Source organism: Lutra lutra, chromosome 13 (assembly GCF_902655055.1).
Source record: "Lutra lutra chromosome 13, mLutLut1.2, whole genome shotgun sequence".
Classification (NCBI taxonomy): domain Eukaryota; kingdom Metazoa; phylum Chordata; class Mammalia; order Carnivora; family Mustelidae; genus Lutra; species Lutra lutra.
This window is the reverse complement of record NC_062290.1, coordinates 4,679,130-4,691,541: the sequence shown is the minus strand read 5'-3', so window position 1 is coordinate 4,691,541 and position 12,412 is coordinate 4,679,130. Positions and strand designations below refer to the sequence as shown.

The window sequence follows — 12,412 nt, the reverse complement described above, 5'->3', positions numbered from 1 at the left end:
AGCCACCCAGGCGCCCCCAGTTATGCTTTTTTAAAACCTTTTTTGGTCATTGCCTAACAGTTTGTGAAATATATTTACAATTAATGCAAGTGCACTTCATTTTTTATTTTTTGAGGAGGGGAGCGGGGAGAGGGAGAATGAATTTTAAGCAGGTTCCACATCCAGCATGAAGCCTGACGCCAGGCTCTATCTCACAACCTTGAGATCATGACCTGAGCCGAAATCCAGAGCTGCACGCTTAACTAAGTGAGGCACCCAGGCATCCTTATGCAAGTCCACTTTCAAATAACACCATGCCACTTCTCAATTAGTCCAAGGACCTTATAGTAACAAAATATTCCTAATTCTTACCTCCTGTCCCTTGTATCCTTGCTGTCTTTCATCTCACACATATGCTGTAATCTTCAAAAACATTACTATTACTTGGAGCAAATTTATTAGATTAACAGTAAGAAATACAAGGCAGTCTTACTTTACTTTATCCCTTCTCTAACAATCTTCCTTTCTTTATGTAGAACTGAGTTTCTAACCTATGTAATTTTCCTTCTCTCTGGAAAACTTGTACATCTATTGCAAGGAAGGCATACTGGCAACAAACTCCCTCAATTTTTCTCTCAGCAAGTCTTTATTTTCCGATGATAATTTCAAAGGATACAGAATTATAGGTTGGTCTTTTTTCCCTCTCTAACCAGCTTAAACATTTCCTACCACTCTGTCCTTGCATGTTTTCTAAGTCAGATGTAATTCTTATTTCACTCACTAGAGATAAAACTCCTACCCCCCACCCCCAAACTCTCTGGCTTTTTTAAAGGTTCTTTAAAAAAAAAAAAAAAGACTTTATTTCTTTGACAGACAAAGATCACAAGTAGGCAGAGAGGCAGGCAGAGAGAGGGGGTGGAAGCAGACTCCCTGCTGAGCATAGAGCCTGATTCGGGGCTCGATCCCAGGACCCTGGGATCATGACCTGAGCCGAAGGCAGAGGCTTTAACCACTGAGCCATCCAGGCGCTCCTAAAGGTTCTTTATATATGACTTTGAGTTTGAGTATCACATACCTAGGTGCAATCTTATTTTGGAATTTGTCCTCCTTACTGTTCTCTGAGCTTGGATCTGCAATTCCGTGGTCAACAATTTGGGAAAACTCTCAGTCACGGTCATTTCAAGTATCACTTCTTTTCCTTTCTCTTTTCCTTCTCTTGTCCCCCCTGTGCTTATGATGCACCTTTTGTTGTTGTCCCACAGTGATTTTTTTTTTCATTCTTTTTTTCTCTTTGCTGTTCAGTTCTGACATTCCTACTGACATTACCTGAGGCTCAGCAACTCAGGTGTGTCCAATCTAATAATGAGCTCATCAAAGGCTTTCTTCATTACTGTCACAGTGGTTTATTTCTGGAATTTTAAGAATCATTTCACCTCTCTGCTTCTATTACCCATCTGTCTCTACATGGTGTCTACTTTTTCCATTACTGCCCTCAATATTAGTCAAAGTTACTTTAAGTTCCTGGTCTGATACGTCCAACATTTCTGCTGTATCTGATACTTACGTGTCTTTTCAGTGTTTGGTTTTGGGGTTTTTTTCCCCCTTTGATTTTATTATGCTTCAAGTTTTTGTTGAAAGCCAGACCATGATGTACTGGGGAAAGGGAACCATGGTAAATGGGAATTAGTAATATACTGGTAAGGTGCAGAGCGAGGAAGCATACTACGGACCTACAACTAGGTCTGTGACTAGAGCACCTGTGCCTCTAGGCTCTGAACTCAAGTGCTTCACAGTTTTCTTCCTCACCCCTCCAGGTAGTAAAGTATGGCCAGAGGGGACTGGAGTTGGGTATTGCCCTTCCCCGAGGTCTCTTAGGCCTTGGCAAAATAGCTCGTCCTGAGAGGAGGGCTGGTTAAAATCAGAATACTCTGGAATATTTAAAAATGGCTCCTTTTCCCCTTCTGCGCTGGACAGAAGCCTGAGGGGACTTTTCTCCAGTATTTACAGTGAGACTCCCGTAGAGCTGCTGGAGGCAAAACTCACCTAAGTGTGAGGGTCCCCTACGACTGGGCCCTCCTGGATTTTCCACTGCCCTGGGCTTTCAGCAATCTGCCAGTGACAGTTCAGGTTTTCCTGCCCAGCTTATAACTGCTCTGGTAAATTCTAATTCTCTGTATGTGTCTCGTGTCCTGTGACCTCACTTCTCTGCCGGATCCAAGAAGGGCGGTTGATTTTCCAGTTTGTTCAGCTTCTAACTTGTTAGGACAAAGTGATGACTTCCAAGCTCCTTACAAGCTGGACCAGAAACTAGAGGTTCTGCTGGAAGACTTTTGAGGACTGATACCATTTCTCATTATGTCTCTAGGATTACTTCCCCTGCAGTTTTTGTACTTGGTGGGACTGAAGTGGCTTGCCAATTCATTAAGGTTACCTAGTGTTTTAGCAGTGTGGTCTCTTACAACCCTTTTTATTCGTGTCAGGTTTGTCAATCTGTCGATCTTTTCTAGGAATAACTTTTGTTTTCATTGATCTTTTTCTATTGATTGTCCTATTTCACTCGGCTCAGTTCTCTTTACTATTTCCTTCTGTTTGCTGCATTCAGGTTTGGATTCTCTAATTTCTTGGTGTATAAAATGTTCATAGTACTTTATTGTTATCCTTTGTATTTCTGTAAAGTCAGAAGTAATTCCCCAACTTCATTTCTGATTTCTAGTAGTGTCTTTTTTCATAGTGCAAAGGTCTGTCATTTTGTTGTTCTTTCCAAAGAAACAACTTCGGGTTTTGTTGATTTTTCTCCATTTTCCCCCATGGAAAAGAGGGCAATTCAACCAAAGGTCTATCTTCAAACTGGCGCTGTTGTTTCCAACTCTGGGAACCTATCAGGGGTTGGGGTGAAAACCACTGCAGATAGATGGAATTAGAGGGCATTATGCTAAGTGAAATAAGTCAATCAGAAAAAGACAATTATCATAGGATCTAACTGACAGGAGGAATTTGAGAAACAAGACAGAGGATCATAGGGGAAGGAAGGGAAAATGAAACAAGACAAAACCAGAGAGGGAGATAAACCAAAGAGGCTCAATCTCAGGAAACAAACGGAGGGTTGCTAGAGTGGAAGGGGGTGGGAGGGAAAGGGTGGCTGGGTGGTGGACACTGGGGAGGGTGTGTGTTGTGGTGAGTGCTGTGAATTGTCTAAGACTGATGATGAATCATAGGCCTGTACCCCTGAAAACAATACATTGTATGTTAATTAAAAAAAAAAAAAAAACCAACACTGCAGGGAGATGGAGGTGGTGGTGGGAATGGAGCCACACGGAGATACACCCTCTTAGAAAGGAAAGCCAAGCAGGCGGCCTTCCAGGGCCAACCGACCCCCCACGCCCCCCATCAAGAGACTGCCACTCCATCCCTGAAAGAAAGAACCATGTGTGCACAAACCCAGAGCAGGCTGCGAGGCAGAGAAGGCCTCAGCATCTGTGCTTGTGAGTCAAACACCCCAAATGACAGGACTGGGCCAGAGCCACAATGCACCACACACAAGTGGCAGCCAAGGGCTGGATGGCGCCTGCCCTGCCCGGCCCACTGCCAGCATCCCCTCCTCCAGGGTCCTGGTGGGGCAGCATGGAGCAGGGGAGGAAGAGTCCTTTCAGCTACTGAATTAGAAAAATGAGTCTCTTTCAAAAGAGGTTTCAAGCTGAACATGGGTTCTAGCAGCTGCTACACAAGCCAGATAGGAACCATGAGAGGAAGGGGCCCTGCAGACCACAAGGCAAGAGACTGAGGGTTGAGGGAGGTGTCCTGGGAAGAGGCCAGGGCAGTGAGACCCTGGCCTCAGACAGCCACCTGAGGTCTGGGCAGTCCCTCGGGCCTGACTGAGGCTGTCAGAGGAATGCTGCCAGAGTGTCCCCAGGACGCCCTGTCCCCTCAGCCAGAATCTGCCCCTAAGCTCACAGGACAAGCTCAGCGTTCCTCATAGGCATTCCTACAGGTGAACATGGCTACGCATCCCTGAGTTCACAGAGCAAGAGTCTGGACAGCGAAGGACCCCACATTATCCAAATCTCTGCTTCCTGAGAGAGGACAGTGTGAAGGCAATGTGCTCTCGCTGCCACACTGCTGGGGCTCAGGACACCTGAGGCCCACTGCCAGAGGCATCCCACACCTCCCCTCCTGTCCGCACCTCCGGAAACGGGCCCCAGGCTATGTCCACGTCCTACCACCAGCGTTCACTGATAGGCTGGTTTTGTTGTTTTAGGCACTGGAGTTACGATGCATTGCTGGCCCCACAGTCACCGGGAGCCGAGGGTCCGAGCAGCCACAGAGAACAAGTCTTGTGCTTTTGTATTATTCTTTATTTATTGGTCCTACCAACGTGACCCTTACCAGGCCCATGTTCCTATGTGCACTGGCTTTGCAGACATTCGTGCCGTTCACCCGCGTCCCAAGTTGCGACGGACTGCTCCGTCCTACTCCTTTTCCATTCTGCCTTATTTTCTCAGAATCTGAAGGCATTTTTTGTTTGTTTGTTAGGGTCTGTGTAAAGGTTCCTTGGCAGGAGAACATGCATATGATCTTAAAATAAAGACAACATTTCTGACACTAAGGTAATGCACAGAAAAAAAATACAGTACTCAGACATCATTGCAAATAAATACCCCATACAGATGAAGTCATCGTAAATGTAACATTATTTCTTATGAACCAACACTGTAATAGAAGGTAAAAATAGGGGTCCTTATAACTAGGAATAAGAAATGCTTATTCCAGGAAACAGAATTCTTTTATTCTTGCTACTTAAATATTATTATAATTTGTCCTTTACTTTGGAGAAGGGAAGACACTTTCTTCCTCTGTGAGTACCAATTTTACCATAAGCACAGCCTCACTCAGCAGACCCGACGGGACACAGCCCTGGGCTACTGAGGAGCTTTACCGAGTTCTGTTTCCTGAAATGAACAGTGATTAGTTACACCAAGCAAGAGAACACAGAACGTCTCTTCCTCACAGCTGCAGAGAATACTCCGGCTAGCCCTCGCCCCAGCGCACGGGGCCGACAGCGCCGGCGCCCCTGCCTCCTGCTGTTCGCAAACGTGGCACACTGTTCGCACCGCCGGCTTAGCTTGTCCCCCAGGTCCATTTGGTTCCCAAAGCACACTCAATGCGTGTGTTCACGTTCCTTCTCTCAGCCCCTGAATTTGCAAGGATCTGCACGGTGAAGAATCACTGACTAACAGAATTTCGCACAAAACAACTGCTGTTTTCTTTCCCTCGACGAAGATGCCCAGGCTCAGGCACGAAGGTGTGCGCCCGTTCACACCTCTTGGTCCACCCTGGCCTGCAACACTCCCAACCAGCTCTTGGCTATCCATGTCAGAGCCGAAACTACGCTGGGACACCTCCCTTAACTGATGAAGGCACTACTGGCAATGATTACTAACAAAAAGGTGTTGAAATAGAACACCCTAAAAGTCGACGACTGTAGGATTTTCTAAGTGTACCACAATTTGGCACAACAACCAGAGTAACAAAACAATTCCAATTTGGAATTTCACTGGTACAGTTGTATAAAATTCTGTTAATCAGTCATGCTTCACGATGTCCCAAAACCCAGAAGATTCTGGAATTTGTAGGTAATACTACTCACTCAATAATTTATCTTTTTGTTTTCAAGTGCCTATTACTGTTTAACCAGAGCAAAGGTCAAGTTTTCTTCTTGTTACATTGAACTATTCCTAAGAATAATAATAATACAATATGAAAAACCCCAGAATTGGAATACCCTGGATTTCTTAATGAACATGGCATTTAAAATCTGTAATTTCAAACATGAACCATAATGCCGTGTAACGTAAAAGGCTGCTGAACCACAGCGCAGACACGTATCGCTGAGCTCCTTGCCGGGTCGAGGCCTCCATCTAAAGAGTCTAGAGCTACAAGCTAGGAAAACACATCCATGCCACGTGCTGCTGTCAGATCAACACGGCGGGAGCTAAGACGGAGCGCTACAGGACCACGAGACAGACCACGGCATCTGAGACCGTCTCTATGGGAGGGATTAAGGAAGCAAATATAATATCAAAATATCAAAAGTGCACAGGTTGATCGGATAAAAAAAAAGGGCGTCTGTAGCAGAGAGCCCGGTGCTGAGTGTTCCCAGCGGGTTTCTAAGCAAGCCCGGTGGCCGCTGTCGGAGCGGGTTCTTCAGCGCTGCGCAGAGGCCTTGCAGACAGCAGCTGGCGGCCTTCTCAACACTAAAGCTTTTTCCCTCTGCCATTAAACACTCAGGGAATGCTAACTTGGAAGGAACTGCAGTGGCATATCCAAACACGTTTCTAAGTGGACTTTTGGGCTGCCCTTCCTTCCTCGGCGTGCGCCCGCGGGAGGGGGAGGGGTCCTCCCGGCAGCTACTCTACAGCTGGAAACGGGAGAAAACAAGACAGCGTTAGAACCGGCACCACCAGATGACCGCCGCCCGCGCTGGGGCAGGACTGGTGCGTTAGTGGCGGCAGAGAAGACCTGCGTGTGTTAGGAGGCGCCGCCAGCCCCACTGCCTCGGGGAGAGCCTGCAAGCAGGAGAGCAGCGGCAGAAGCAGCGGGCGGGGCCGGCGGGCGGCCCGGGCGCCAGGAGACCTGCCTGCAGAGGGAGCGGCCGGCCCCTCCTCAGCTGGGAGAGGGATCCGAGACCCAACGGCCCATCAGCAAAGCAGCCTGGTACTGGGGACTGGCACGGCCGGGCCCGCCATCTCCCTACTCTGGCTGTCTGCCAAGCCCACCGCGGTCTGTGCAGTGCCTTGAGTCTGCTAGGGACCGAGACGCGCCTGGGAACGGAGGCGAGAGCTGTATGGGGGCAATGCAAACCCCCCTGGGCATGGAGAGATCAGGCAAGGAGCCCTTCAGGGAAAAGACAGAACCCTCGCGTCCTGTGGCCCCCAGGGAAACAGGGAGAGAAATACTGCAAAGAAACGTGGGACCTCAGGTGGCCGTGGACGCCAGCGCTGGGAACGGAGAGTCCTAGAGCTGCCTGTGCTGCCTGTCCCCACGTCTGCAACTGCACTGATGAGGGGGACACACCACCTGCGTGCGGAACAGGCCCCAGGCATGCGAGGCTCCCTCTCCACACTGGGCTGGGCTCTGGCTAGAGAGTGGGAGTCCCTCGTTCCAGCCCATCCACTGGAGGTTTCTAGAGCCCTGCTCTAGGGGTGTGATGATGAGCAGAGGCTGCAGAAACCTGCCACGAAGGCTGGGACACCCTAAGTACAAAACGATGGGCTGTGAGAACAGGGTTTGGCCAGGCACTTACGAAGTTTTTCTCAAGGAAAAACCCCAGGCCTTGGGCCTGCCAATATGTCACCTCACAGGCCACCAGACAGGTGTGCAGATCTCAGAAGAGAGGCTGAGCTCTGTGCCTCACGAGCGTGAGCCGTGCCCTGTGCATGCACGTGCCCAGACTGGAGGACGCAGGAATCGGGGCTACTGTTTCTCTGGGCTTGGGGAGGGAACTGTGTCCCGAATGTGCTATGCAGTGAGATGCCGCATAAACCACGAAGGAATTCTGTGAACTATGCCAAGCTTGGCACGGCCCCTGATGCTGCGCCTGGCACCAGGCCGGACCCGCTAACGCCGCTGCATTAGACACATGCAGGGAACATGCAAGTTTCAATTCGGGTTCTGCCCTCCCTTCCCACCCCTGGCAGAAGCCAACGGCACACAGGCCCCGGGAAGCCACGTGTGTGCTAGGACACATCACTCGGACCCCCCGACACCCCCTCCCCCACCAGGAAAGCAGCTGCTGTGAAGGGTGAGAACAGACACAAAGCTCACAGGGTCCAGGTGGAACAGCACGCCGCCTCGGCCACATCCTTCCCTCTGTGCATTAGTCACGGTTAAGACCAGCCTAGCACCGCGGTCCCACTGCTGCTGGGTTAGTGGACGTGAAGCAGACAGGTGACGTGCGGCAGGGTAGCTGCAGCTGCGGCCCCGTGGCCCTAATCGCAGTAAATGTTATACTTCTCGCCACAGACCACCTGGGTGGTGAGCCCGGCGCCCTCGGCCCTGTCGCTGGCACAGGCACAGGTGTGACTTACGCTCGGGGTGCCCGGCTTGGCCTTGGAGGCGGCCTTGGCGCGGCCCCGCCGGGTCTGCTCGTGGTCCAGCTCGAGCAGCTCCAGCCGCTGGGTGAGTGCCAGCTTCTGCTGGATGGCCATGCGCAGCAGGGAGTTGAGAGTCTTCTTCTCGTCCTCCGCGGCCGCCAGCTGCCGCTGCATCTCGTCCAGCTGTGTGATGTACTCGTCACACCTGTGGGGGCGCCAGAGGCGAGAGCGTGGCTGGAGCGGCTGGCAGAGCACCAGGCAGGGCAGAAGGCAGTGGAGGACCCGCCCAGAGCGCGCAGAGGGCAAGGGGACTCAGCGGCGTCCTGCTTGCTGGGTTGGAAGGACGTGGCTGCCTCTCAGAGGTTCGGCTTCCTCTGGGAAGGGCTCCCCAGCTGGTTTTCAGTAAGGAAGATGGCAGCTGCTCTGCGAACTTCCAGAAGGCTAAGGGGCACCCGGCCCTCACAGGTAAACCCAAAGGCAGGACTTGCCTTGTTTCTGGATCACTGTGCATAGTAGGTGCTGAGTTAAGTCACCAGATGACCCACCAGAGTCTGGGAAAGGCACATATGGACGTGACCCTTCTTGTCATCTCCTTACCTGGGACCTATGTCCCCTCTCTCCATGGAGCTGGGAGAGAAACACCCACTCCAGGTCTGTCCCTGAGGGAGGCAGTGGTGGGCAAGCCCATCCCTCACTCCACCTGCCATGGTCCTCCCTCTTGCGATTCTGTGATCTCAGCTGCATTTGAGATGCCAAGTTGTTAAATGAAACTGATTATAGAAGTGAGAGTCACCATGTCACCCACATGGTGAGGGACTGACTGTGGGGTCATTTCCAAGGTCTTTGACCAGGAGGACAGGGAGCCTTCAGGGAAGCCTGGAACTTTCTTTCCTCATCTCTGCCCCCTCCTATAGCACTAAGAGCAACAGGCCTTGATTTGGGTTCCAACCCCATCTAACCATAGCCTTAGCCTCCCCGGCTTAAGAAGGACCTGCCTGGACCATCATGGGCCCGTCCCATCCCCGGTGCCTGCCCAAGACCAGCCCCTGTGGGTAGTGCAAACACCCAAAACCAGGGCCCTGAGCAGCCTCCTGCTCTGACTTCCTGGGGGAGGTGGATGGGTACCTATGTCCACAGCTGGCTGCCCTCCCCGGCTTAATCCCTAGCCAGCAAGTCAGATGGGGCACCCCACTGCCAGGCAGGGAAACTTCCTTGTGAATCTACAAACTTCCTGCAGAGTTCTGGGGAGCTAACTATACTCGGGTATCAGCCTCAGCCCGCACCCCCTTTTGACCTTGTGCCTCCAGCCCGGCCTCTGGGCCCTGGCCTCTCAGCCTCTGCCACCAGCCCCAGGGGAGTGCAGACGACACCGCAGGTGACAGCCCTGTGGGCCTTCAGCAGCGGCAGGGGGGAGCCCCCCGCGGGGCCTGACCACGGGCCCCCTGGCAGGAGCCATGGGAAGTACCTGGTGGCGAACATGGCACGCAAGGAGGAGAAGGTGGCCGCATCCTCCTTGAGGGCCTTCAGCTCGTTACGCAGCTTCATCATGGTCTCGGTCACCATGGCCTTCTCGTTCTCATACTTGCTCTTCAGATTGGCCAGGGCCACCTCAGCCGTCTGGGGGTCAGAAACACGAAGGGCAGGGGCTTGAGAAACACGGGTCCCTGCTGGAGGCCCAGGGAGGGAGGAGCCCCGCCCGCCCAGCTGCACACCTGCTTGTTGGCCTTGAGCACCGTGCGCAGCGTGGTGATCTGCTCCCGCTTGGTGCTCAGCAGGGACTTCAACTTGAGAATCTCCTCCATGAGCGCCTCCCGGTCCTTATCTGCAGCGGGGCCCAGCTCCTGAGAGGCCAGGCGCTGCCGCGACAGCTCTGTGGTGCGGTCCACGGCCGCCTGCAGGTGCCTGATCTGGTCGCGGATGATGGCGATCAGGTTGTAGATGTTCATGGGCTCCCGACGCGGGTCACTCAGGGGCGAGGGCAGAGAGGGGCTGGGCGAGGGGCTGCTGTCCCCTGCCCCACCCTCTGTGGCTGGCGGCCCTTTGGGCAGGACGGGTGAGCGGCGCCCGCGGGCCTCGGGGCTGCAGCGGCCGGCGCCGGCCGGGCCCTCTCGGTAGTAGTCCAGCACGACGCGGGTGGGCGTCTCGTTGTTACACATGCACACGTGGTGGTAGAGGTTGGCCAGCTCCTCGCTGAAGGTCACCAGCTCGTCCTGGGCCACGCTCAGGCTGCCCTGTGTCTCACCCGCGACATCACTCACCTTCTTCAGCTCTGCCTGCAGCCGGGCCAGCAGCTCGCGGTCCTGGCGGCTGGCCTTCTCCAGCAGGGAGACCTTCTCTGTGAGCGCCTGGCTCTCAGCCTCATGCTGGCCCTTCTCCTCTGCGTGCCGGGCCTCACCGGCCTCATGTTCACTGCGCAGGGCTTTCAGCTGCTCGCGGAGCTCACCTGCCTCCGCCAGGGCCACACGGTACTTGCAAGCCAGGATCTCAGGCCCGTTGATGTCCACCTCGTAGTAGTCGCCGTCCTCATGGCTGTCACGCTCCTTCTCGCTGTCCAGGGCCGTCCGCCGCTCCTTGCCGGCCTGCAGCCGCCGCAGGGCAGTGAGGTTCTCCGTGAGGCGGCTCACCTCCTCATGCTGCTCTGACAGGGCTCCCCGCGCCTGCTCCAGCTGCTTCTGCGTGTCCTGCAGTGTAGTCAGCAGGCCCACCTTCTCCCGCTCCATCTGCAAGAGCACAGGAGGCCCGTCAGCAGCCCACAGGACCCCCAGGACAGACTCAGATGACCCCGCCTGTGCCACAGCGATCACCCTGCAGGTCTCTGTGATGTGGGCAACGCGGGTGCCATGTGTGGAGCCTTGAGGGGCCCTCCCTGCCTGGAAGCTTGCGGAGCTGAGAGGGCCCTCCTTGGAGATGTGTGCCAGCCAGGGGCGGGCCGTGGTGCAGACGCCAGGACCGGCCTGTCCAGGGCAGGGGACCCTGACATGATGCAGCGTGGGAGGCTGCACGTGGGCCCGTGAAGGGGCACGAGGAAACCCAGGGAACCCTGGGCCGGGCCCAAACTGCCACCTCATCGCCAGGACCCTCCCCCTCGGGGCACCTCCCCTGCAACTCTGCACTGTCACTACAGCAACGACGTGGCCTATACAGTGAACACTGGTAAGAGGGGGAACGTGCACCCCCAAGGCCCCGGCGCTGTGATGACCCCAGCCGCCCGCACCTGCATCAGCTGCTGCTTCAGCTTCTGGATCTCGGAGATGTTGAGCTCGCTGAGGAGGTCAGACACCAGGCTGGGGGAGGGCGGGGCGAGGCCATCCTTGGAGGGCGTGGAGGTCCTGTTGTCTGGGGGCAGCTTGGCCAGGCCACCATGCTCGAAGCCATTGGCCAGGGCCTCGGTGTCGTCGCTGAGCTTGAGGCCATCCAGAGAGACATGCAGATGGCTGGTGTAGAGGGAGTCGTTGATGCTCATGTAGTGGGACAGCTCCTTGCGCAGGCTGAGCTTCTGCTCTCGCTCCGTCTTCAGGGTCTCCAGCGCCTCCTCCAGCTGCCGCTCCGAGATCTCCTTGAGCCTGATGGCGTCCTCCAGCTGGCTGTTGAGGTACTCGGTCTCCTCCTCCAGACGCTTGATCTCATGCTTGAGGCCCTCAAACTCCACCTGGAAAGACAGGGACGCTGTCCTGTGCCCGTACGAGGGGGACACACCGGCGTGTGGCCGCCGCAGCAAGGGCCGCTGGACGCTCGGGGGCTCTGGGTCCCATGCACCTGCTGCTGGCAGAGCCGGAGACGCGACCGGACCCAGAACACACGCATCCCTGCTGCACGTGGGTCGGGTAACTTGAAACGGCAGCACGCACACACTGGCTGGAAATTCCAGAGCTACTTCACGAACGTGAAGAGTTGGTTAAATATTTTTTTTTTTTTTTAAGATTTTATTTATTTGTCAGAGAGAGAGGGAGAAAGAGCGAGCACAGGCGGACAGAATGGTAGGCAGAGGCAGAGGGAGAAGCAGGCTCCCCGCCAAGCAAGGAGCCCGATGTGGGACTCGATCCCAGGACGCTGGGATCATGACCTGAGCCGAAGGCAGCTGCTTGACCAACTGAGCCACCCAGGCGTCCCGAGTTGGTTAAATATTCTAAGAAACCTAAAACATGTTATTGACGCCCATGCAGAAACCATCACATCTAATCCTATCTGCAAGCAAAAGCACGAGCGCTCCCACGGAGCAGGGACATGCCGCAGCGCTCCTGGCACCCAGACCTGGGGGCACCCCAGTGGGAGCAGCAGACAATCTGGAGTCACACGGACGGAAGCCGTGTCTGCGGGCGGACAAGGGAGGTGCCTGCAGAGGC

The 12,412-nt window shown here is 54.2% G+C and overlaps 1 protein-coding gene across 2 annotated transcripts in view; it reads right to left on the bottom strand.

The window, feature by feature from the left end:
- Positions 1 to 4,313: 4,313 nt before the first annotated feature.
- BICD2 (BICD cargo adaptor 2) overlaps positions 4,314 to 12,412 on the bottom strand; it is a 43,161-nt gene continuing 35,062 nt past the window's right edge. The window contains exons 4-8 of one of the 2 annotated variants that reach the window (XM_047699671.1): positions 11,284 to 11,718; positions 9,782 to 10,789; positions 9,535 to 9,686; positions 8,064 to 8,274; positions 4,314 to 6,394 (exon numbers count right to left, since the gene is read on the bottom strand). In XM_047699671.1, coding sequence (XP_047555627.1) covers positions 6,389 to 6,394; positions 8,064 to 8,274; positions 9,535 to 9,686; positions 9,782 to 10,789; positions 11,284 to 11,718 — 1,812 coding nt within the window. In that variant the 3' untranslated portion in view covers positions 4,314 to 6,388. The other variant, XM_047699672.1, reaches the window with a different exon arrangement.